Raw genomic sequence first — 23,890 nt, 5'->3', positions numbered from 1 at the left:
ACTATAGTAATAGTAATATTGTCTGAAATCAGGGAGCGTGATGCCTCAGCTTTGTTCTTTCTCAAAGTTCCTTTGGGTAGTTGGAGACTTTTGTCATTTCATACGAATTTTAGGATTTGTTTGTTTTATTTCTTTGATATATGCCATTGGAATTTTGATAGGGATTGCACTGAATCTGTAGATTGCTTTGGGTGCAATGACATTTTAACAATATTAATTCTTCTATTCCATGAGTACAGGATATCTTCCCATTTATTTGGGTCTTCTTCAGTTTGTTTTATAAATGTCTTATAGATTTTAGTGTGCAGATTTTTCACCTCCTTGGTCAAAATTATTCCTAGGTCTTTTTTTTTTTGAAGCAGTTCAAGTGGTATTGTTTTCTTAAGTTCTCTTTCTGATAGTTTGTTACTAGTTTGTAAAAATCTGACAGATTTTTGTATATAGATTTTGTATCCTGAAATTTACTGAATTCATTTGTTAGTTCTTGCAGGGTTTTTCTGGTAATGTGTTAAGCGTTTTCTATATATAATCCTAAATAATCTTTTCAAAAATTAACCTTTATTTTTTCTAAAAATAGTAATTTATCTTTTCAAAAGTAATCTTTTAGCTTAATTATATGTTTTATTCTATTTTGTTATGATTTGCTCTCCTTTTTCTTTTTCTAGTACTGACTTTGCTTTTTTTAAAGTAGCTCTTTAAGATATATACTTGCTTAATTTTTTCTAGCTTTTTCTCCTCTAACATTTTCCTTTCGGGTTATATATTTTGTAAATATTTCCTATAAATAATGTTTTATACTGCTTTTCATTCAGATAGAATATTTTCTAATAGATGTTATTTCTTAATTTTTCCTGAATTATTCTTAGCTAGTTTCTCAATTTCCAAATTGTAGGGATTTTTAGTTATAAATCTGTTATGATTTTTAGCTTAATTGTATGTGGTCTGTATGAATTCAGCCCTTTGACATTTGTTGAGATTTACTTTAAGGCTTAGTAAATGAGCAAGCTTTACACATTTTCCTTGAAATCTTGCAAAGACTGTGTTCTCTGCAAATATTGAATGTCATGTTTTATGTATGTCTATTAAGTTATTAATGTTAATTGTGCCTTTCAAATGTTCTATATCTTTATTGAATTTTCAAAGCCTATTTATGTTATCCATTACCATGAGAAGTGTGTTCACATTTCCCACCAAAAGTGAATTTTCCTAGTTCTCCTTGTTAAATTAATTTTTCTTTCTATATGTGTGTGTGTGTGTGTGTGTGTGTGTGTATACACATATATATATATATGGTTTTTTTATTACCAAAAAATAACAGTTATTAGATTTTCCTGGTGAGTGAGAGATTTCATTCTTATAACATGAGTTATAAGTTATCAGTAATAACTTTTTTTGCCTAAAAATCTATTTGTTTGCTAATAACAGAGCTATGCCAATATTTTTGTGGTATATGATGTTTAACTCTTTATTGTCACTTTTCTGTATTTTTATATTTGTTGAGTACACACTTTATTGAAGAAATAATTATTGAAGCATACAGAAATTGTACAAAACCATGCATGTGTAGTGTAACGAATTTTCTCAAAGTGAACACACTCTCATCACTAGCACTCAGATCATAAAGCAGACCATGACTGGCACTGCAGAATCCTTCCTCAGGTCCCTGTTCAGAGGCTGTCGGCATTTATATTTGTTAATAATTATACAACACAAAATGGAGAGGAATCACAGAAAGTGAGAGGGATGTGTTGAGATGTGTTGAGAGAGAACCACTTTATATGATTTCATTGTAAAGTAGCGTGTGGTTACATTAAAAAATACTGTATTCAACAAGAAAATGAAAGAGAAGGATTTTCTATTTGCATGAATTCTGCGAATGGCAAGAATTTTAAATGATAACTCCAGCAAAGAAGGTAACAAAAGAAAGATGTCTCGATGTGATAATACACAAAAATTAAAACTTTCTTCCATAAAAAAAAAGTCACAGTTAATATAAAGAATGAACTGGAAATATTACTAAGACAAAGGAGACAAAGATACATCTTTAATCTAAAAAGGCTTATACAAATCAATAAAAAATTTCCAGTAGGTATTAGGCATGAATAGACAATTACTAAGAGAATTAAAAATTTGGCTAACAGACTGGGGAATAGTCCCCTCACCAATAATCAAAGAAATTAAAACTAAAGCAAGGAGAATCCATTTTGGCTATCATATTAGTTATAATTAAAGGGAAAATGGGAACATCAAAATATTTGAAAATAAAGGGTATTCTCATTTGGGCATATTGGCAACATGGATAAAGAGCCCTAAAAATGTTCTACTGAGACATCTACTTTGTAGATATTAAAGTAACAGACTGTGAATGTAAGAGTTATTATTTTTTTTTGGAGGTTTTCTGTGTGTTGTTATTTATATTGGTGAAAGCTTAGAAATCCCTAATCCTTCAACAACGGTGAAATGGTCTATAAATCATGGACCTTTCTCCTGATGTAATCTCAGAGAGCCAAATGTTTAGCAAGATAACTCATGTTATAAGATTAAGCAAAAAAGTGTATATATGTGCCTCCAGTATTTTCTAAACAAAGTAAGAGACACGAACCCCTTAGAAAATGATACAATTGACTTTGGGTGGTGAACACACAATGCAGTATAGAGATGATGTATTATAGAATTGGACGCTTTAAATCTATGTAATTAAGTAATGTCATCCAATAAATTTAATAAAATTAAAAAAGAAAATGGCCGTCTGGAAATGATATAAAATATTATCAGTGATCTTCCTTAATTGTAGGGATGATAAGTGTGTTTTCCTACTTGTTTACATTTTACAAATTTACTATAATGAGCATGTTAAGTTCTGTAGAAAGGAGAAATGAAAACAACCAGAGTTTGGGAGCCAAAGAATCAAAGACTTGTCCCAATAACCCATAATCACGTACTGTCAGTTTTAGATTTAATCTCAATTGTGAGATTTGGGGCCAGCCCCCTGATCTAGCTGTACCTCGTTTTTCTCTCTAGAATTATTCTTACTCCCTTCAATAGGGTGTCTTTTTGATTAAGCTTATTTAACGTGAGGGTTATCTACTGTGGGTGAATTGCTTCCAAAGTGAGCCTTGGCCATGGTCCTTGGAACTCAGACACTGTGACCCTCCCAGGTCTTGTCAGCATGTCTTGCAGTTGTGTGGGACCTGTGGGTCACAGACTGAGCTGCTAACTAGGCTTCCTCTTAGAACTTGAGTTCTGTTGGATGTCATATTTGGTAGTCCCCAGACTCTAGTCTGAATCTGCTTGGACCCCTATACCCACTAATCAAGTCACTCTGTAGGAATGACTGGCTACTTCCTCTTCCAGGCTACAGCTCTGTCCCAGGCCAGTCGATCCTATTCCAGTTCTCCCGACTCAGGCACTTTTTTGTTTGTTAAACCTACTCGTGCTGCCAAGCATCCATCCAGACTTGGATTTGGATTTTGGAAATACAATGGAGAGGTCCAGGGGGAAGGCACTTCAGAGAGCCCAAGCTTCCAGGCTAGGGAAGGACTCTTTACTGAGTAGAGTATTTTCTCCAGCCAAAGAGTCTCCACAAAGCCCCCTTCATGTCCCTGTTCCTCAGGCTGTAGATAAAGGAGTTCAGCATGGGGGTCACCATTGTATACATCACAGATGCCACCATTCCAGTGTCTGCTGAGTAGGAGGATGAGGGCTGGAAATACACAATAAAGAGTGTCCCATAGAAGAGAGTGACCACTGACAGATGAGAGCCACAGGTAGAGAAGACTTTGTGCTTCCCCCCAGCAGAGGGGACCCTGAGGATGGTATGGATGATGTGAGCATAAGAGACTAGGACACAGATGAGGGGGACCACACCTGAGAGGGCTGCCTCAGCAAACATCATGATGTGAAAGACATGGGTGTCTGAGCAGGTAAGTTTGAGGAGTGGGAGAAGATCACAGAAGAAGTGTTGGATGGAATGAGAGGCACAGAAAGAGAACTGAGACATCAGGAGAGTGAGTGAGAAGGCCAAGAGTTGGGAACAGAGCCAGGGTGCTGCAACCAGCTGCAGACAGCGTTGGGGACACATAATCATGGTGTAGTGTAGAGGAAGACAGATGGCCACATAGCGGTCATATGCCATCACAGCCAACAGGAAGTCATCCAGCAGAGTCAATGCCATGAAGAAATACATCTGCACGAGGCACCCAGTGTGGGAGATGGTGTGGTCCTGTGTATGGATGTTCACTAGCAGCTTGGGGACAATGGTACTAGAAAAGCAGGTATCGACGAAGGACAAGTTGGCCAGGAAAAAGTACATGGGGGTGTGGAGGTGCTGGTCAGAACCTATGGCTAGGATGATGAGCAGGTTCCCCAACACGCTGACCAGGTACATGCCCAGGAAGAGCCCGAACAGGAGCGGCTGCTGCTCTGGGTGTTCAGAGAAGCCCAGGAGAAGGAAGTCAGAGACACTGGTGCGGTTTCTAATTTCCTTTGAAGGCAGAGAAATTAGAGAAGGAGCTTGCTTAAATAAAGATGGGCTCTGAATATTATAGAGTCCAAAGTTTGGTCTCTTTTTCTTGATCTGTGGAATAGGTTGCTAAGATTTTGCAGTGGCTGTGCTGGTTTGCACACAGGTACTCATCTGAGGGCTGTGGACTATGAATATAAAGCATCAGAACAGAGATATAGTTTGGGTTCTATATTGCTGAAATATGACAAGTTTCCCACATGACTGACACAGGTTTACCTGAAAGAATGTCTTCAAATATAATTTCCTTTTAAAAGAAACTTTTGAACAACTTTAGTTTAAAATTAGTGTTAATTTTATTATGTTATTGTCAAGCTCTTTTGGGAGTCATGCATGTACTAGGATTTAATGGCCAAAACAAGTTGCTTTGTTTGTATGTGTGTGAGTGTGTGTGTGTGTGTATTGAGGGAGAGCGCAGCAAGACTGGTTTCTTCAGAGATGAGCTATCTTGGATTTAGGGGTCTCTAAGTGGACTGGGGGTACTCGGGCTCCTTCATTATTGATGATCGTTCCAGTGAGTTAGTGTGTAGAAAATTACAAATGATAGGCTCTTTATCATAGGACACATTTTTTTTTTCATTTTAATCATCAATTAATCTCAGCGTCTACTGTTTTAATATCTGGGCTTTGAAATTCTGGATTAGGGGTGAGAATCCTTTCTGTGTTCCCTATTCTCGGTCTTTCCTTGGTCATTTACTTGACTCTGAGTCTGTTTCCTAGTTTGTAACCATGTGTGACTCTTTCATAGAGTCATTGAAGTTATGATTAAGAAAACACATATGGAAGTACATTAGTATTAGGGAGAGTGATGTCATTGTTTTTTCAACAGTAGATGATGAAGTGTGAGCCTCATTTTGGGAACACACGAGGTCATGGAAAAGCATCAGCTGACCTGCTTACAGCTCTGTGACTCACATGTCTTTTATTAAAACTTCGGAAAAGTTTTCTCCCTCTGATTCTTGCTTTTTATGTCTATAACACAGAGATAACAAACCTAGGGAGAGGCTTATTGAAGACATCAAATGCTGGAATCAGTGGAAGGTTTTCCATGAACCATGATGTGCAATCGAGATGAGAAATTTTAATGTTCCTCTTTGATGGTGTAGAGGATTAAATGCAATGACCCGTCTGTGACAGCATGTGTTCATGTCATATTTAGTGTCATGATAAAGAATATAATACACTCTGGAGTCTGATTAAATTTTCCCACTCTTTATTCTTGATGTGACCTTGTAAACGTCACTTTTACTTTTTTGGCCTCAGTTTCTACACTTGTTAATAGGGATAATAATAGAGTTAACTGGGTAGAGTGGTAATGCGGATAAAATTAAATTTAAAACTGGTTATACGATATGTACTAGTAAGCTGGCTTACAGTATGGGCTCAAATATGTGATCTGATATTGTTATTGCTGTTTTTAAGAAAGTGATGGTGCTTTATTGTAGTGTCTTGGTCACTGCCTGCAGGTTGGGCTTGTGAATTGTGAGATGTCAGTATAAATGTCGTCGTCGTCATCATCATCATCATCATCATTATCAGCACCACCTTTGAAGGATTATAGCTCTACTGAGAACTGTGGATGGTAAAGCATTTGTTTAAGCATCTGGAGACCAAGTGTAAATGTGGTAAAATAGCTTATTCCTCAGAGCCCCCAATTATTAATTGTATAATGGGAATAAATAAGTCTGTCTTAGAAGTTATTTGATGGCTCAAGTTCTAAGAACAAGGATGTGACCAGGGTGGATGTAGAGGGGTTAATTACCTGGTGTGGTGCTTGAGAGTGAATCGAGAACCATGCCTGCCTTGAGGTGACTGAGAGATTTATGCTTTGTTAGCACACAGGTGCTCTGTCCTGTTACTGATGGGCTTTGGGCAAGGTTATCTGAAACCCATTCTCCAGTATACTGTAAGTCTCACAATTAGGGGTGTGACGAACATCAGAATTAGATGCCCCTCATGGTGAACAGAAGAGCCAGAAAATGATGGGCAGATAGAGATAAAAAGAGAAATGAAGAAAGGGAGAAGCTCGATGGGCTTTGTGTGTGTGTGTGTTTGTTCTATAGGCAGTGGGTACGTGTGTGTCTGCCCACATGTGTTCACAGATGAGCCTTTGGTAGACTCTGCTCTCTCTCCTCGTCCCTGTGCCTCAGTTTTTACCTGAAGATGCTGGCCAGCCTCCTTATGTGACACCTCCAAGAGAGAGATTGAGTTCGCTGTCACATTGTCTGCCCAAGAAGTCATGGCTGGAGTTGTAGAGCCCTTCCTCATCTGTAGGAACAGCAGAGACTGAAGACTTGGGTCTTTAGTGGTAGCTCAGGCACAGGAGCTAGGAGGAGCTCTGACTTTTCACAGGCAGTGTCTCCTGGGACCCATTCCCAGACCTCTTAGTTAGAGACAAGATGGGACAGATGTCCAACCTTTTCAGCTGTCCCCTCTAGACTTGACCGCCTGAGTTCCAGATAATTTTATGAGAATGACCGGGGCCAGGCTCCATGGGAGCAACTTGGTTATGCCCTTGGTCGAAGTGGAGCTTGGATCCATTCTCCCAGCTTTAACCCTTAATCGGGTCCATCTCTCTCTTATGCAGTCCATACTTTTTAGTTAGAGCTCTGTTCTCAAGAACAAAATGAAATATGTCCCAGAAAATAAGTAAAAAATAAAAGTGAAATAGATTGGAGTTCACAGTCATCGCCTTCAAATGTCATGTAGAAGAGGTACCATTTTTATTTTATATCACCCCAGAGAACAGCGATATATATAGTATGTTATAGTATGTAGATCTCTGTAAGTTCCATGGTGTGCTCTCTGGACTTATTTATTTTAGTTGTAAATGTATATTACATATAAAAGAGTGTATAAAGCGTGTATGTGCTAAATAAAGAATAATAATAAAATTAATGTATGTGCTAGTTAAATAATAATAATAAAATTAAGGCCTGTTCTCTGACCCCTCAGCTTAATCCTTTAGACACTGTATGCACCTGTTTTTGATCATATTCCTTCCTTCTCCTTTAGAGGAAACCACCATGGTGAATATTGTCCACCATTTTCTTCTATTCTTTTGTAGTTTTGCCACATAGACATTGTTTGGTAGGTCACCAGAAAGATGTGAGAGCTAGATCTGGGCAATTATAGAGGCTCCTCTTCCCTCCCCTGGCCTTGGACCGGAAGTTCTCTCCTCTGTTCCCACAATTTTCAAGGAGACGGCGTTAAGAGAGCAACGTGGTGTTGAGACCACCTGGACCCTATATGTCACTGAATCTGGTTAAAGCCTCTATGTAAACTTGAAGATACTGGCAGGCGGGTGGGGAGAATCTACTGGTCTCCTGCGCCTAAGGCCAGCCACTGAAGTAAGTTCCATTGTTTGTTAAACTGGCCACCTACCAATCTGAAGAGGTCAGACGTTCTTCATTCTCTCCCGGCCCTCCGCCTACCAGAGCCGGTTTGCCGACCGGCATGCCTGTGTCTAACCTGTCTGTTTAGAGCATTCCGTGGATTTGCCTGTGTCTAACCTGTCTGTTTAGAGCATTCCGTGGATTTGCTTCTTTTTTTTTTTTTCCCCGTAAATGGAATTAAACTTTTTTTGCAGTCTTCTATAGATGGCTTATGTGCTCTACATTATTTTTTTTAGATTTATTCATGTAAATGCATGTAGCTGAAGGGCATTCGTGTTCACTGATGTCTTGTTCAGGTCTCACCCCCTCGTTATAAATTCTTGTCGCCCACTGAATATCAGATTTCAGAACTGTTCGTTCTGGGTTTATATGTATTTTGTGTATGATTCCTATACAGTTTCTGGGTGAGCACTCCGAAAAAAAACCACATAATATTTCCATAGCAGAATGAGTGAATATTCACACTAAATCCCACTTACACAGACTATAAATAGCCTCATGTAAATTCAGATCACGTTTTCCTTCTTTCTAAATGAGTTCACTTAAAAAATATTTTTCTTATCATAGCTTTTGTATGTTGGAGATATAGATAAATATTGTGGTGGTATATGGTAGCCTTAATTGTATTTTAAACACCGAAAAGAAGATGTGGTATATGTGCAATTGAATATTACTCAGCCACAAGCAAAGATGAAATACTGCCATTTGTAACAACATGGATTGATTTCGAGATTATCATGCTAAGCGAAATAAGTCAGACAGAAAAAGTTGAGAACCATATGATTTCACTCGTATATGGGATATAAAACTGAAAGCAACAAATGAAAATTCAAACAGAAACTCATAGACACAGACAGCAGTTTAGTGCTTACTGAAAAGAAAGTGGGGAGAGTGTGGGGTAGATAAGGGTAATGGGTATTTAATATATGTTGATGAAAGGAGATTTGCCTTTGGGTGGTGAACACACAGTGCCATTCAAGATGATGTATTATTGAATTGTATACTTGAAAACCATGTAATTTTATTAAGCAATGTCACCCAATAGATTTAGTAAAAATCAAAATAACAAATGAAATAGTGAGACATAACACATACAGAAAACTGCACAAAACACAAACATACATCCAAGAAATTATTGGGAACCAATCACCTATATATCACTTCCCAGGTTTAGAAGTAGAACATTTCCAACTGGTCTGAAGCTCCTTTTTGTATCCAGTTAATCATCACTTTTATCTTCTTCTCCAAGTAGAATAATTCCTATCCTCGTTGTAATCTTTAATTTTAATTTTGCCTGTTATTGAACTTTATGTAAATGCACTCATACGCTGTGTAGTTTTTGGCTTCTTTTGTTCAATATTCTACTTTCTGAGACTTATCTAGATAGCTGTTATGTAGTTTTATTTCTATAATCTTTTTTAGCACCATTTTATTTTTATTTATTTTTAATAATTTTATTGGAGTGACATTGGTCATTGATTATTAACATTATGTAAGTTTTGAATGTACACTTCCATGTATTGCATTGTGTGCTCTCCACCCAAAGTCTAGCCTCCTTCTGTCACCATATATTTGACCCCTTGCCTTTTCATTTTGTCGATTTTTTTTTTTTTTTTTGCTATGCGGAAGCTTTTTAGTTTGTTGGAGACTCACTTGTTCATTTTTGCTTTTGTTGCCTTTGCTTTTGGTGTCAGATCTAAAAAATCATCATGAAGACTAATGTCAAGGGGTTTACCCCCTACATTTTCTTCTAGGACTTTTATGGTTTCAGGTCTTAAATTCATGTCTTTAGTTCATTTTGAGTTCGTTTTTGTATATGGAGTGAGATAGTGGTCCAGTTTCATTCTTTTGCATGTGGCTGTCCAGTTTTCTTAATGCCATTTATTGAAAAATTGTTTTTCCCCCACAGTATATTCTTGGCTTTTTCTGTTATAAATGGATTGACCATACATGCACGGGATTATTTCTGTGCTCTGTATTCTGTTTTATTGATGTGTCTTTTTTTTAATCCCGATACCATAATTGATTACTATAGTAATAGTAATATAGTCTGCAGTCAGGGAGCGTGATGCCTCAGCTTTGTTCTTTCTCAAAGTTTCTTTGGCTAGTTGGAGTCTTTTGTTGTTTCATACAGATTTTAGGATTTTTTTTTTTTTACATCTTATTTATTAATTTATTTTTAACATTTTATTTATTTTTTCCTCTCTTCCCACTATTCCATCGTCCATGTTCATGAGTCTCTGTTTGTCCTGTTTATTTGTTGCTTTTAAGTTTATATCCCACATATAAGTGATATCATGTGATTTTCAACTTTTTCTGTCTGGCTTATTTCACTTAGCATGTGTACCTCAAGGTCCATCCATGTTGTCGCAAATGGCAATATTTCATCTCTTCTTATGGCTGAGTAATATTCCATTGTATATATGTACCACAGCTTCTTTAGCCAATTATCTATCGTAGGACACTTCGATTGCTTCCATGTCCTGGCCACTGTGAATAATGCTGCTATGAACATCGGTGTGCAAATATCTTTTCGGATATGAGTTTTCAAGTCTTTGGGGTAAATACCCAGTAGAGGGGTTGCTGGATCATATGGTAGATCAATTCTTAGTTTTTTGAGGAACCTCCATACTGTTTTCCATAGTGCCTGTACCAATTTACAGTCCCACAAGCAGTGTATGAGGGTTCTTATTTTTTCTCATCCTCTCCAACATTTGTTATTGTCCTGTTGATTATAGCCATTCTAACAGGTGTGAGATGGTATATCATAGTGGTTTTGATTTGCATTTCCCTAATAGCTAGCGATGTTGAGCAACTTTTCATATATTTGTTGGCCATTTGTATGTCCTCTAGGGAGAAGTGTCTGTTCAGGTCCTCTGCCCATTTTTTGATTGGATCATTAGTTCTTTTGTTGTTATTGAGTCATATGAGTTCTTTGTATATTTTGGATATTAGGCCCTTATCGGAGGCATTGCTTACAAATATATTTTCCCATTTGGATGGTTGTCTCTTTACCTTGTTGATAGTTTATTTGCTGAGCAGAAGCTTTTCAGTTTGATGTAGTCCCATTCATTTATTTTAGCTTTTACTTCCCTTGCTTTTGAGGTCAAATTCATAAAATCCTCTTTAAGTCCAAGGTCCTTGAGTTTAGTTCCTATGTTTTCTTCTATGCATTTTATTGTTTCAGGTCTTCTATTCAGGTTCTTAATCCATTTTGAGTTAATTTTGGTGTGTGGTGATAGACAACAGTCTAGTATCTTTCTTTTGCCATATAGGCAGTTTTAGATTTAATCCCGATTGTGCGATTTGGGGCTAGCCCCCTGATCTATCTGTACCTTGTTTTTCTCTCTGGTAACAGTACTGGAATTATTCTTACTCCCTTCATTCCAGCCAATGAGGTGTCTTTTCGGTTCAGCTTTTTTTATGTGAGTGTTAACCACTATGAGTGAGTTGCTTCCAAAGCAGGCCTTGGATATGGTCCTTGGAACTCAGACACCATGACTCTCATAGTCTTGTCATCATGTCTTCTAATTGGGAGGGACCTGTGGATTACAGACTGAGCTGCTAATGGCTCTGTTTTAGAACCTGAGTTCTATTGGATGCCATTTTTTTTTTTTGGGTAGCCCCCATTCTCTGGTCTGAATCTGTTTGGACACCTATATGCACTAATCAAGTCACCCTGTTGGGGATTACTGGCTATGCCCCCTTCCAGGCTGCAGCTCTGTCCTGGGCCAGTCGATCCTATTCCAGTTCTCTGAACTCGGGCAATTTTTTTCATTTGTCAAACTTGCTTGTGCCGCTGAGCTCCATCCAGACTTGGATTTGGATTTCAGAAATACAACAGAGAAGTCCAGGGGGAAGGCATTTCAAAGAGCCTGAGCGTCCAGGCTGGGGAAGGACTCTTTACTGAGTAGAGTATTTTCTCCAGCCAAAGAGTCTCCACAAAGCCCCCTTCATGTCCCTGTTCCTCAGGCTGTAGATAAAGGGGTTCAGCATGGGGGTCACCATTGTATATATCACAGATGCCACCATTCCAGTGTCTGCTGAGTAGGAGGATGAGGGCTGGTAATACACCAGAGAGAGTGTCCCATAGAAGAGAGTGACCACTGATAGGTGAGAGCCACAGGTAGAGAAGACTTTGTGCTTCCCCCCAGCAGAGGGGACCCTGAGGATGGTATGGATGATGTGGGCATAAGAGACCAGGACACAGGTGAGAGGGACCACTCCTGAGAGGGCTGCCTCAGCAAACATCATGATCTGAAAAGCATGGGTGTCTGAGCAGGTAAGTTTGAGGAGTGGGAGAAGATCACAGAAGAAGTGTGGGATGGAATGAGAGGCACAGAAAGAGAACTGAGACATCAGGAGAGTGAGTGAGAAGGCCAGGATGTGGGAACAGAGCCAGGATGTGGTAACCAGCAATACACAGCGTTGGGGACATATGATCGTGGTGTAGTGTAGAGGAAGACAGATGGCCACGTAGCGGTCATATGCCATCACAGCCAGCAGGAAGTCATCTATCAGGGCCAGTGCTATGAAGAAATACATCTGCACGAGGCACCCAGTGTGGGAGATGGTATGGTCCTGTGTCTGGATGTTCACCAGCAGCTTGGGGACAATGGTGCAGGAGAAGCAGGTATCGATGAAGGACAAGTTGGCCAGGAAAAAGTACATGGGAGTATGGAGATGGTGGTCAGTACCTATGGCCAGGATGATGAGCAGGTTTCCCAATACTGTAACCAGGTACATACCCAGGAAGAGTCCGAAAAGGAGCGGCTGCTGCTCTGGGTGTTCAGAGAAGCCCAGGAGCAGGAAGTCAGAGATTCTGGTTTGGTTTCTAATTTCCTTTGAAGGCAGAGAAGTTAGAGAAGGATCTTGTTTGAATAAAGACTGGCTCTAAATATTACAGAGTTCAAGGATTTCGGTCTGTTTTTCTTGATTCCTGGAAGAGGTCACTGAGCTTCTCTAGTAGCTATAAGGGCTGGTTTGCATACATGTACACATTTGAGGGCGGTGGACTATGAATATAAAACATCAGAATGGATATGTAGTTTGTGTTCTAGATTACTGAAATGTGGCAAGTTTCCCACATGGATTGCTTAAGTGAGACTGAAGTGGGATTCATGTAAAGAACCTCTTTAAATATAATTCTATAATTTTATAGAAACTTTAGAACTATAGTTTCTATAATTCTAAACTTTAGTTTCTAAACTTTAGTTTCTATAATTCTATAGAAACTTTAGAACTACTTTAATGTTAATTTCATTACGTTATTGTCACGCTCATTTTGGGGTCTTGCATATACTAGGATTTACTGGGAAAAACAAGTTACTCTTTGTGTATGTGTGTGAGTGTGTATTGAGGGAGATGGCAGCAAGACTGGTTTCTTCAGAGAGGAGCCAGCTTTGGTTTAGGGGTCTCTAAGTGGGCTGGGGGTGATCTGGCTCCCTTTGTCATTGAAGATCCTTCCAGAGCATTAGCATGTTTGCAGGAACATTACAAAGTGAAAGGACCTTTATTATAGGGCACATAATTTTGATTTTAACATCAATCAATCTCACCATCAACGTCTTCTGTTTTAATATATGGGCTTTGAAAATCTGGAGTATAGATGAGAATCCTTTCACTGTTTCTTATTCTTGGTCTGATCTTGGTCAGTTACTTGACTTCGAATCCATATTTTCTAGTTTGTAACCATGTGTGACTCCTTCATAGAGTCATTGAAGTGATGATAAAAAAATATACATATATGGGGGCATGGTGCTATTAGGAGGAGTGATGTAATTGTCACGGTCAGCAGTAGTTGATGAAATGTGACCCTGGGACACACGACGCCCTGGAAAAGCATCGGACGACCTGCTTCCAGCTCTGTTCCTTACATGTCTTTTAATCTTAGAAACGGTTTACTCCCTCGGACTCTTCCTTTACTTATCTATCACCTATCGATAACAACCCTACCTGATGGGCTTGTAGAAGAGACCAAATGCTGGAATCAGTAGAAGGTGTTTATGAACCATGATGTGCAATGAAGATGAGAAATTCCAGTGTTCCTGTTTGATAGTGTGGAGGAATAAATGTAGTGAGCTGTCAGTGGCAGCATGTGCTAATGTCACCTTTATTTAGTGTCATGATTAAAAAGATAACACACTCTCTGGAGTCTGACAGAATTCTCCCACTCTTACTCTTGACGTAATCAACCTTTTTGGCCTTTTGTTTCTATACCTGCTTGAATGGAATAATAATAGAATTAAATGGATAGGTTGGTTATGAAGCTTAAATTAGATTAGAAAATGATTGTATAATATACTGACGTCAGCTGGCACATATTGTGTCAATAATATGATTTGTTATTATTTTGGCTATTTTTAAGAAAGTGATGGTGCTTTGTCGTTGTGTCCTGGTCACTGCCTGTAGGTTGGGCTTGTAAATTGTGAGATGTCAGTATAGAAGTCATTATCATCATCATCAGCAGCAGCACCACCACCACCTTTGAAGGATTATAACTCTACTCAGAACTTCTGATGGCAAAGCCTTTGTTTTGTCATGTGGAAACCAAGTGTAAATGTGGTCTGATAGCTTATTCCTAAGAGGCCCCTATTATTAATTGTATAATGGGAATAAATAAGTCTATCTTAGAAGCTATTTGATGGCTCAAGTTCTAAGAAAAAGAAAGGATATGACCGAGGTTAGTAAAGTTTAAGTGGATGTAGAGGGGTTAATTACTGGTGGGTCCCTGGTGTGGCGCTTGAGAGTGAATCGAGAACCACACCTGCCTGAGAAGACTGAGAAATTTATGCTTTGTTGGCACACAGGTGCTACCTCAAGTTACTGATGGGCTTTGGGGAAGGTTGTCTTAAACCCATTCTCCAGTATACTATAAGTCTCACAATTAGAGGTGTGATGAACACCAGAATTAGATGCCCCTCATGGTGAACAGAAGAGCCAGAAAATGATGGGCAGATAGAGAAGGAGGAATGAAAAGGGAAAAGGAAAAAGGGAGAAGAAACTCAATGGGTTGCGCGTGTGTTTTCTATGGGCAGTGTGTGTGCCTTTGTGTGCACAGGTGAGCCTTTGGTAGACTCCGCTCTCTCTCCCCATTCCCATGCCTCAGCTTACCTGGAGATACTGGCCACCTTCAATCTGTGACACTTCCAAGTGGGAGATTGGGTTCGCTGTCAAATTGTCTGCCCAAGAAGTCATGGCTGGAGTTGTAGAGCAGAGACTGAAGACTCGGATCTTTAGTGGTAGTTCAGGCACAGGAGCCAGGAGGAGCTCTGAGTTTTGACGGGCAGTGTCTCCTGGGAGCCATTCCCAGATCTCCTAGTTAGAAATAAGATGGGGCAATTTTCCAAACTTACAGCTGTCCCCTGTAGGCTTGGCCCCCTGAGCTCCAGATAATTTTATTCAGGATAGTCAGGGCCAGGATCCACAGAAAACTAGTTTTTCCCTTGTGTGAGTGCAGCTTCGATCCACCCTCCCAGCCTAACCCTGAATAGGGCCCATCTGTCTCACGGAATCCACACTTTCTAATTAGAGCTCAGTCTTTTAGAATGAAATACAGTATGTTCCAGAAAATAAGTAGAAGATAAAGGTAAAATAGGTCAGACAGCATAATCATTGCCTTTAATGTCATGCAGAAGAGGCAACATTCTTATATTCTGTCAAATAGAACAGAGATATGATTAGTATGTAGACTCTACATAGGGCCCAGGGTAGATTTCCGAATTGATTTATTTTTGTTGTAAATGAATCTTACATACAAAAGATGCGTAAAACATATATGTACTGTTTAATAAATAATAATAAAATTAATGCCCGTGACGTTGAGACCATCTGAACCCTATCTGTGACCGAACCCAGTTAAAGCCTCTACGTAAACTTGAAGATTCTGGTGGGCAGGTAGAGAGAACCTACTGGTCTTAGGTGCCTGAGAAAAGCCAGTTAAGTAAACTTAAGTAAAAATTACATGGGAGTGTGGAGGTGCTGGTCAGAACCTATGGCCACGATAATGAGCAGGTTTCCCAACATGGTGACCAGGTACATGCCCAGGAAGAGCCCGAACAGGAGCGGCTGCTGCTCTCGGTGTTCAGAGAAGCCCAGAGGAAGACAGATGGCCACATAGCGGTCATAGGAGGTCAAGGAACAGGGAGTCAGAGACGCCGGTGTGGTTTCTAATTCCCATGTAAAGTGGAATTTTGGAGGCAAATCTTGCTTAGATATACGCAGGCTCCCAAAAGTTATATCATTCAAAGCCTTTCGTCTTTTTCCGCATATGTTTAAGAGTTCACAGAGATGCACTGGTGTCTCTTAGTGGCAGGCCTATAAACATGCACAGAGATGAGATGTAGGGACACTGACAATAGGACATCTTGTTGGGGCGAACGTTGCATTTTTGCTGTCTAGTAAGTTGTCTTGTAGTCCTCCTGGATGAGACTGGACTGGAGTTTAGCTTGAAAGAAACTTCCAGAGTCTTAGTTCCACCTACTGTATCTAATAGAAAAGCTATCAATTTCATATTCTTGAGAAATTTGAGTAAGACATCTTAGGGGTATGCATACTAGAAAATTATTAAGCACAAATCTCTGTCTCTGATTCTCTTTCTCTCTCTGGTGTTTGTGCGTGTGCGTGTGCGTGTGCGTGTGCGTGTACATGAGAGAGAGAGAGAGAGAGAGAGAGAGAGAGAGAGAGAGAGAGAGAGAGAACGTGAGTGAGCGTGAGTGAGAGAGCAGTATCTCCCATGTCTACTCCTGAGGTATTACCTGGAAAGTCTGACCCTTCTCAGATCCCGTGACCGTCACCAGGTGTTGGCTCTGCCTCCGTGTTTGTTTGCCTTCCCTACTTCTCCGCAAGAGGACTTGCTAGAATCACAGTTTTCTTCCTCCCTTTAACAGCAGCACAGACTGAAGACTTGGGGCTGGAGCACCCTGCTCTCAGGCACCGGAGCCAGGAAGAGCTGTGGGCTTTTCACAGGCAGTGTCTCCTGCGACCCAATTCCAGACCTGTTAGTTAGAGCCACGATGGGGCAGATGTCCAACCTGGTAGCTGTCCCCTCTGGGCCTTGGATTCTGAGTCCCAGCCGTGTCAGGAACACCTGTGTTTCAGAGTGACCAGGCCCAGGTATCCTGGTACCCAACCCTTGAGCGCGGGAGTGGGTGGGCTCCATCTCCCGCGACCCTAACCTGCTATGGTGTCCATACACTCTAATCAGATTCCAGTCTCCATAAAGAAAGCCTACAATTTCCCAGCCAGTCAATAGTTTAAATGAATCGAACAGATTTGGCGTAGGATGGGCCACCCAATCAGTCTTCTAATTCCTATAGTTCTGTATGTAGTAAAAGTAAACAAACTTGTTTCCGGTGACTCGAGAGGGTAAAGATATGTCTGGTCTATAAAAATCTGTAGAAGTAATAGGGGCTTCTGCATGCAACATTCATTAAACTTTTGTAAAATTGTGAAACAGCACATAAAAAAGTATACCAAACACAAAGAAGAATTTTCTCATGGTTTTACCAGCTATGCACATATGCATAAACCACATATTATTTATATTTGGCCGTTTTTGTCTTTTATACGAATGGAAGAATTTCGCCTCTTCCCCCCAGTATTATGTTTTTACATTCATTCATATTGTTACTTGTAGCAACCGATGACCAAATATCTTCCCTGACTGCTCCTTTCCCTTTTGCTCTCATTTCTTTTAAAAAACTCAGCTATATCTGACTCCAGTTATAAAGTTCCAAGTGCTATCACAATCATAGGTAACCTTTATCAGGCATTTTCATTGGGCCAGGTAATGTGCTATTTGCTTTACACAGGAAGTCAACTTTTTTTCACAAAACTCCAGAGGCTGGCTATTCTATTGTGTGTTCTATAAACCAGAAAAGACAGGTGTATTAAAAATGAATAGCAGAGCTAGGTTTGAATTCAAAGCCATGTTCTCCTTAGACACCCCGCTACATCTTCTCATAACTGTCCACTGGCTCTCGTAGTATAACTTTTGAGCTCACTAAGTAATCATTTTTAGCCTATTGGTGAGGTTATCCTCTTTTTACACCTTGTTTCAAGGAAGACCTTGGGAAATACTCCTGATCAGTTAAGATCCATTAATGTTTTTTCCTTCAGCTTCATTGAGGTATATTTGACAAATAAAATCATACATTTAAAGTACACAATGTGATGATTCGATATACATATATCTTGCGAAATGATTGCACAATCAGAGTAACACATCCGTCACCTCACATAGGTACCTTTTTGTGTTTTATGCTGAGAAGGCTTGAGATTTACTCTCTTAACACATTTCAAGTACTGTACAAATCAGTATTATTAACTGTAGTCACCATGCTGTACTTTAGATCCCCAGAACTTATTCATCTTAGAACTGAAAGCTTGGATTTTTTGCAAGAGTCATTGTAGCCAGGACAGTTGGCTTTTCTTTTTGTAATGCAAGTGCCTGACTTAAGTTTTGATGGCCCAGGCATCCAATGAACACATCGTTTACCCCCAGAGTAGATAAACAGCCAGGCTGCCCCACACACTGCCCTAGGCACCTTCAGTTTAGAGATCTTCCTCGATTTTGATAACTGACCATTTGGACTATTTGTTTTTCTCTCTTCTCATGACTTAAGTTCTGGTTCTTACATTTTCAACTCAACAATACCGAGTGAGCCCTGAAAACTCTAGGCTCCCTCCCTTGACCCCATAAAAGCAGAACCCCAGGTCCTCGATCCCCTGATCTCCCTCCATCTCTCCCTCCCACTTTTTGCTTCTCCCTGTCTCCCTCCCTAACCCCTTTCCCCACTTCACCATGTGGCCCGAGATGTGCCATGTGCTTGCCAGAACCTGTGAGTAACATTTTTTTCCATTTGACACCCACAGCCATGTGGCGAGATTATTTCTTCTATTTGTACATAGACAAGAAAAGTGACGCTTAGAGAGATTTTTAATGGCTTGATAATGGTCACGCAATTTCTAAGATTGACTTGTAACTTAAGTTTTTTGACTCAGCATAAAAGCATCTTATTACTATGCTTGTGCCGCTGCCTCCTGTGGCAAAAAAGTAAATAGCTTTGGAGAAGTTATGAGCTGTCTTAAAGGTAACAAAACAATCCAATAGTCAGACCCCAGAGATTCGTGCATAAGATTAATCACTCATATGATGAGAACATCGACTTACTGAGGCTCCATGTGAGCTGACCCACATCACCGATTCAAAACAATGTTACTATAGAAGCCTTCATTTGCTTTTCATCAGGACACCGATCGCACGGTGCTGGCCATGTATGTGACATATGAACCAGGGACTTCGAAAGAAAAAGAAGGAAACTATGTATATCATAGAGTAAGAGATTAATATCGATTTCCCATTTTATTTATTTTTACCATAAAGTACAAGAACTTTTTATTGCAGTTGTGTCATCCCTACTTACTGAACTATAATTAATTGTGAAGAAGGAGCTATGATTGATATATCTCTGCAATATTTTCATAATTGAGTAGAGTTCCTGGCACAGCATAGGTGTTTCATGGGTTCTTATTGAATGAATGAATGCTGCGAAGTACCATCTATGGATTATGTTATCCTGCCCTCCTAATCAGATTTCTCAAGGCCTGTTTCATGTTATTATTCCTGAGGCTATAGATAAAAGGGTTCAGCATGGGAGTAACTACTGTATAGATGACAGTGACCACACGGTCCTTTGTCACTGAGTAGGTGGATGAGGGGCGAATGTACACAGATATTATGGTCCCATAGAAGAGCGTTACAACTGTAAGGTGAGATCCACAGGTGGAGAAGACCTTGTACCTGCCTTTGCCAGAAGGGACCCTCAGAATAGCACGGGCAATGTAGACGTAAGAGACAATAATAAAGATAAAGGGACTCATGATTACAAAGGACACTTCTGTGAAGCCCAAAAGCTCATTGACAGAGGTGTCAGAGCAGGAGAGGGTTAGCAGTGGCTGGACATCACAAAAGAAGTGGTGGATGACGTTGGGTCCACAGAAGGAGAGGCGGGCCATGAGAATCGTGTGCATGATAGAGTGGAGGTGGGACACCACCCACGATGCTATCACCAGCAGAAGACAGCGCCAAGGGTTCATGGTTGTGGTGTAATGCAGTGGCTTACAGATGGCTACATAGCGGTCAATGGCCATGGCAGCCAGGAGGAAGCTGTCAGTGATTCCAAAGGCCACAAAGAAATACATCTGGGTGAGGCAATGGGCAAAGAGGATGGTCTTTCTCTGAGTCACCATGTTTGCCAGCATCCTTGGCACGATGACAGTTGTAAAGCAGATGTCCACCAGGGACAGGTTGGAGAGGAAGAAGTACATGGGGGTGTGGAGGCGGACATCTCCCCGGATGGCTGCAATGATGACTGAATTGCCAGCCACATTGATGAGGTACATGGTCAGGAAGATCGGAAAGAGCCACACCTGCTGTTGAGGGTCACTGGTAAGTCCCAGAAGAACAAATTCAGTGATGTGACTCTGGTTTCCTCTTAGCATTGGTGTCCTGCAAGTACAAAATTGTAAGGAATGTTAGGCGTGTGTCCTGGCCTAGAGTATCCAGTTGTTACAGCTTATATGAGTGGCTAATAAAGGTGACAGGAGTATGGATTTTGATGTCACACAGGCCTGGCTTTTCATTCTGGCTCTGTCACGAATAAACATATCTGAAGATTGTTTCATCAATGAATAAGTGCTATGCAGTTACTAATTATATAATAGATAGCATAAGTAATAGAAAATAATAGTCCTCATATTTAATACATAGTACTTGAGTTGGCCGGTTAAGGCAAAATAAAGTAAGGAAGAGACTCTTCAGATTTAATAAATCTTTTTGCCTTTTACTAAAAAATGAAAGGAAGCGAGAGAGAGAAGGAGGGAGGAGGGAGGTGGGGAGAGAAAAAAGAGAAAGTTAGTTGAGATGGTCACTGAAAGGAGAGAAGGTCTAAGCTGGAGAGGGACAGAACAGAAAGTATTAGAATTTCCACCACCAGGTCACTGAGAGTGGTTTCAGAGAGCTCGGCGAAGGCAGATGACATTTCTTCACACAGTATGTCCCACTTACTCAGAAGTCTCTTGATGTGGGACAAGAGACTAGTTTGCTATCAGCTCCCTAGCTCCTACCATGATTTCTATGCATCCTCCCTGATTCCGAGACAGGCTGATTCTGAGCTGAGACAGTGGGAAGAATGTAGACGAGGAGAGCAAGAGGCAAGGGGACATGATGATCGTGTGTGTGTGTGTCTTCCTGTCTGTCTCTCTGTGTCTGTGAGTGTGCGTGTGTGTGTGAGGTAGTCCTGAGGGCCATGCCTAGGAAGTTTTAAAGTAAGAAGCCAAATGATGGACCTCCTATAAATCAGTATCAAAAAACTAATAACCCAATTAAAAAATGGACTAAGGACATAAGCAATCATTTCTCCATAGAAGATATGTAAACAGCTAAAAGGTACATGGAAAGGTGTCCACATTATGAATCACCAGGAAAATGCAAATCAAAACCACAATGAGATATCATCTCTCATCTGTTATAATGGCTATTATCAAAAAAACCACAAAAGACATGGCAGTTGCCACAGTTCAGTGTTCAGCTTCACTCCCTTGGCCAAAAACGCCCTCAGTCATCTCCAAGTTCAAAGCATTCAGCAAACACTGGCAAGGCAGATTCACTTGATTTCCATGACAAATGTGGCAATGCTGTATTAGCTAATGGCGTCACTATCTGCGTTGCTGCGTGGACATATGCAGCAACCCAAGTTGAAATAGAATGGGACCTGTCCCCTGTTGGGAGAGTCACCCCAAAGAAATGGAGAGATCAGTAATCATCCCAGCTGGTGTCTTGCCCAATTGTTTCAAAACCAGCTCATAATTGATGCCAAGTGAAAGTGCTGCGTAGCCATTAAAATATGGCTTGAGTAAAGAAAGAAAGTATATTTGAAACCTCAAAACAAACAAACAAACAAACAAAAAGGCAAGAAGTGTTGGCAATGATGTGGAGAAAAGGGAACCCTTGCACATGGAGGAATGTGAATTGGTACAGCTATGATGGAGAACAGTATCGAGGGTCCTCAAAAAATTAAAAATAGAATCACCATAAGATTTAGCAATTCCACTGGAGGGTATTCATCTGAAGGAAGTGAAATCACTCTCTCGAAGTCATATTCGCACTCTTACGTTCATTGCAGCATTATTCACAATAGCCAAGACGTGGAAACTATTTGAATGTCCATTGACAGATACAAGAATAAGGAAAATGTGTATAGCTACAATGGAATACTATTCAGCCTTAAAATGGACAGAAATTCTGCCACGTGTGACAACATAATGACCTTTAAGGCCATAACTTCAAGTCCTCTCATATCTCTAGTTAACTTCTTCCTTTCTGCCCAGGCTGACACTCCTTTATGACGGATGTGTCACCAGAGAGGTACAGTGTGAACAGGGAGATTCAGGAGTCCCAGGACTCTTCCTCTATCCAGAAAAATTCTGCTTTCATGTGTTTTACAGATTTTAAGAGAAAGGATAATTTTGAAGACAGCTTCCAGCGCTAAGGAAATTTTAAAGCCTGAATTCTAATCTCCACGATCACTTTGCAGAGGGCCAATTAAGGCCTAAAGAAGGAAGTTGGTCAATGAATATTATACTACGAGTTAACAGCAGAACTGATATGACAGCCCAGGGCTTTTGGAAATTTTCTCGTCCCTTACATTTCTCTTGTTTCAACATTTTCCACAGCCTGTGACCCATGCTGCTCTGGGATAAGGCTATTGAGGTGGATGGTCTTTAGTGCAGGACTGGCTTTGGGGACACTGGGAAGCCAAGCAGGGACGACAGAAGCTGGACTTTTGCCCATCAGCATTGCGCTGCTACACCATTCTTCTGAAAGGCTCGATCCCTTTGACTTGGAATCTCCCTCATTCATAAGAAGTCCTACCTCGTTTTTGTGAATGGAGAAGGGAAACAGAGGCTTGTGGAGGAGTTTGAGGCATTCAAAGAAATAGGGGAGGGTGAGTGGTAAGGAGCAGGTGACCTGGCATGTAGTCCCAGCTATGGCATTAACTTGCGGCACATCATTAAGCAACTAATTTTCCACCTCTGTACAACTGAATGTATTAAATAGGAGGGTTTCTAAGTTTCTGACACTCCTGGGTCAGAAACACTCTAGGTTGGGTGTGGTTAAGGATACCGGCTACTTACTCAGATAAGGGATGGTGAACCCAGCACTGTCTTCTCAGCCTCGCTGGCCCCGATATCTAGAGGAGAGATGGAAAGCTTGGGGCATAGAAAGAATGTTCACATCAGGCCAAGAAAAGAAAAAAACCTCAGATTCTAGTGAGAGGTTTCAAGACCTACAATGTTGGGTGCGTGAGGTGTGCGTGATTGTTGCCTCAGCCTAGAGATAAGGTTATCAGGTCCTGAAGTGGCCACTTTTCTTCTTCTTCTTGAGAGGTGACCCCTCAATGTAGTTCGAGGCAGTGGACTCATGAGTTTTTCTTCCATTGCCAGCTATCTGCCACCTGACCACTTCAGGTTCCATCAGACGTTAAGGGATGGGGTGGCAGCTTGGAAGTATCTGACTCTCCTGCACATGACTTCACCCCAAGGAGGGAGGCAGCCTCTCCAGGCACCAACCCCAGGGAGCTAATTAAACCCTGTCTGCAACAGGAGTGGAGACCTCTCAGTAGAGACCTCTCAGTAGAGACCTCTCAGTAGAGACCAAGCAAACTCAGACTGCCATAGCAGTGTTTTTCTTAGAGGTCCAGATAATTAGTCACTTGTTTCTCTAGTGATTTCTAAGGAGACAGAGGGAAGTGCATAGGGAAAGCCTGGACTCCACTGAAGATGTGGGAGACTGGAGTCCAGGGCAGAGTCCCATGGTCACGTGACAGCTTTTCTTTGTCCATTAGTTGGTGCTGATACAGCCACACCTATTCATCCATCTATTAAAGAAAAACCTTTTTTAAAAAAAAAA

The 23,890-nt window shown here is 40.5% G+C and overlaps 3 protein-coding genes and 1 pseudogene across 3 annotated transcripts; 1 reads left to right on the top strand and 3 right to left on the bottom strand.

Annotated features, from left to right (window-relative positions):
* Positions 1-3,544: 3,544 nt before the first annotated feature.
* LOC120601649 (olfactory receptor 1G1-like) lies at positions 3,545-4,402 on the bottom strand. The gene has a single exon (XM_039861453.1). It carries the CDS (start codon positions 4,385-4,387, stop codon positions 3,545-3,547), a length of 843 nt encoding a protein of 280 aa, XP_039717387.1. The 5' UTR covers positions 4,388-4,402.
* A 7,418-nt stretch (positions 4,403-11,820) lies between these two features.
* LOC120601648 (olfactory receptor 1G1) lies at positions 11,821-12,678 on the bottom strand. The gene has a single exon (XM_039861451.1). It carries the CDS (start codon positions 12,661-12,663, stop codon positions 11,821-11,823), a length of 843 nt encoding a protein of 280 aa, XP_039717385.1. The 5' UTR covers positions 12,664-12,678.
* Positions 12,679-19,491: 6,813 nt separating this feature from the next.
* LOC120601647 (olfactory receptor 1L4) lies at positions 19,492-20,421 on the bottom strand. The gene has a single exon (XM_039861450.1). The coding sequence runs from the start codon at positions 20,419-20,421 to the stop codon at positions 19,492-19,494; it is 930 nt and encodes a 309-aa protein (XP_039717384.1).
* A 791-nt stretch (positions 20,422-21,212) lies between these two features.
* On the top strand, positions 21,213-21,740 carry LOC120601662 (cytochrome c oxidase subunit 7B, mitochondrial-like; annotated as a pseudogene).
* Positions 21,741-23,890: the final 2,150 nt, after the last annotated feature.

The sequence above is a fragment of the Pteropus medius genome, unplaced genomic scaffold (assembly GCF_902729225.1).
Source record: "Pteropus medius unplaced genomic scaffold, Ma_sr-lr_union100, whole genome shotgun sequence".
Lineage (NCBI taxonomy): Eukaryota > Metazoa > Chordata > Mammalia > Chiroptera > Pteropodidae > Pteropus > Pteropus medius.
This window is presented reverse-complemented; position numbering and strand designations above follow the sequence as displayed.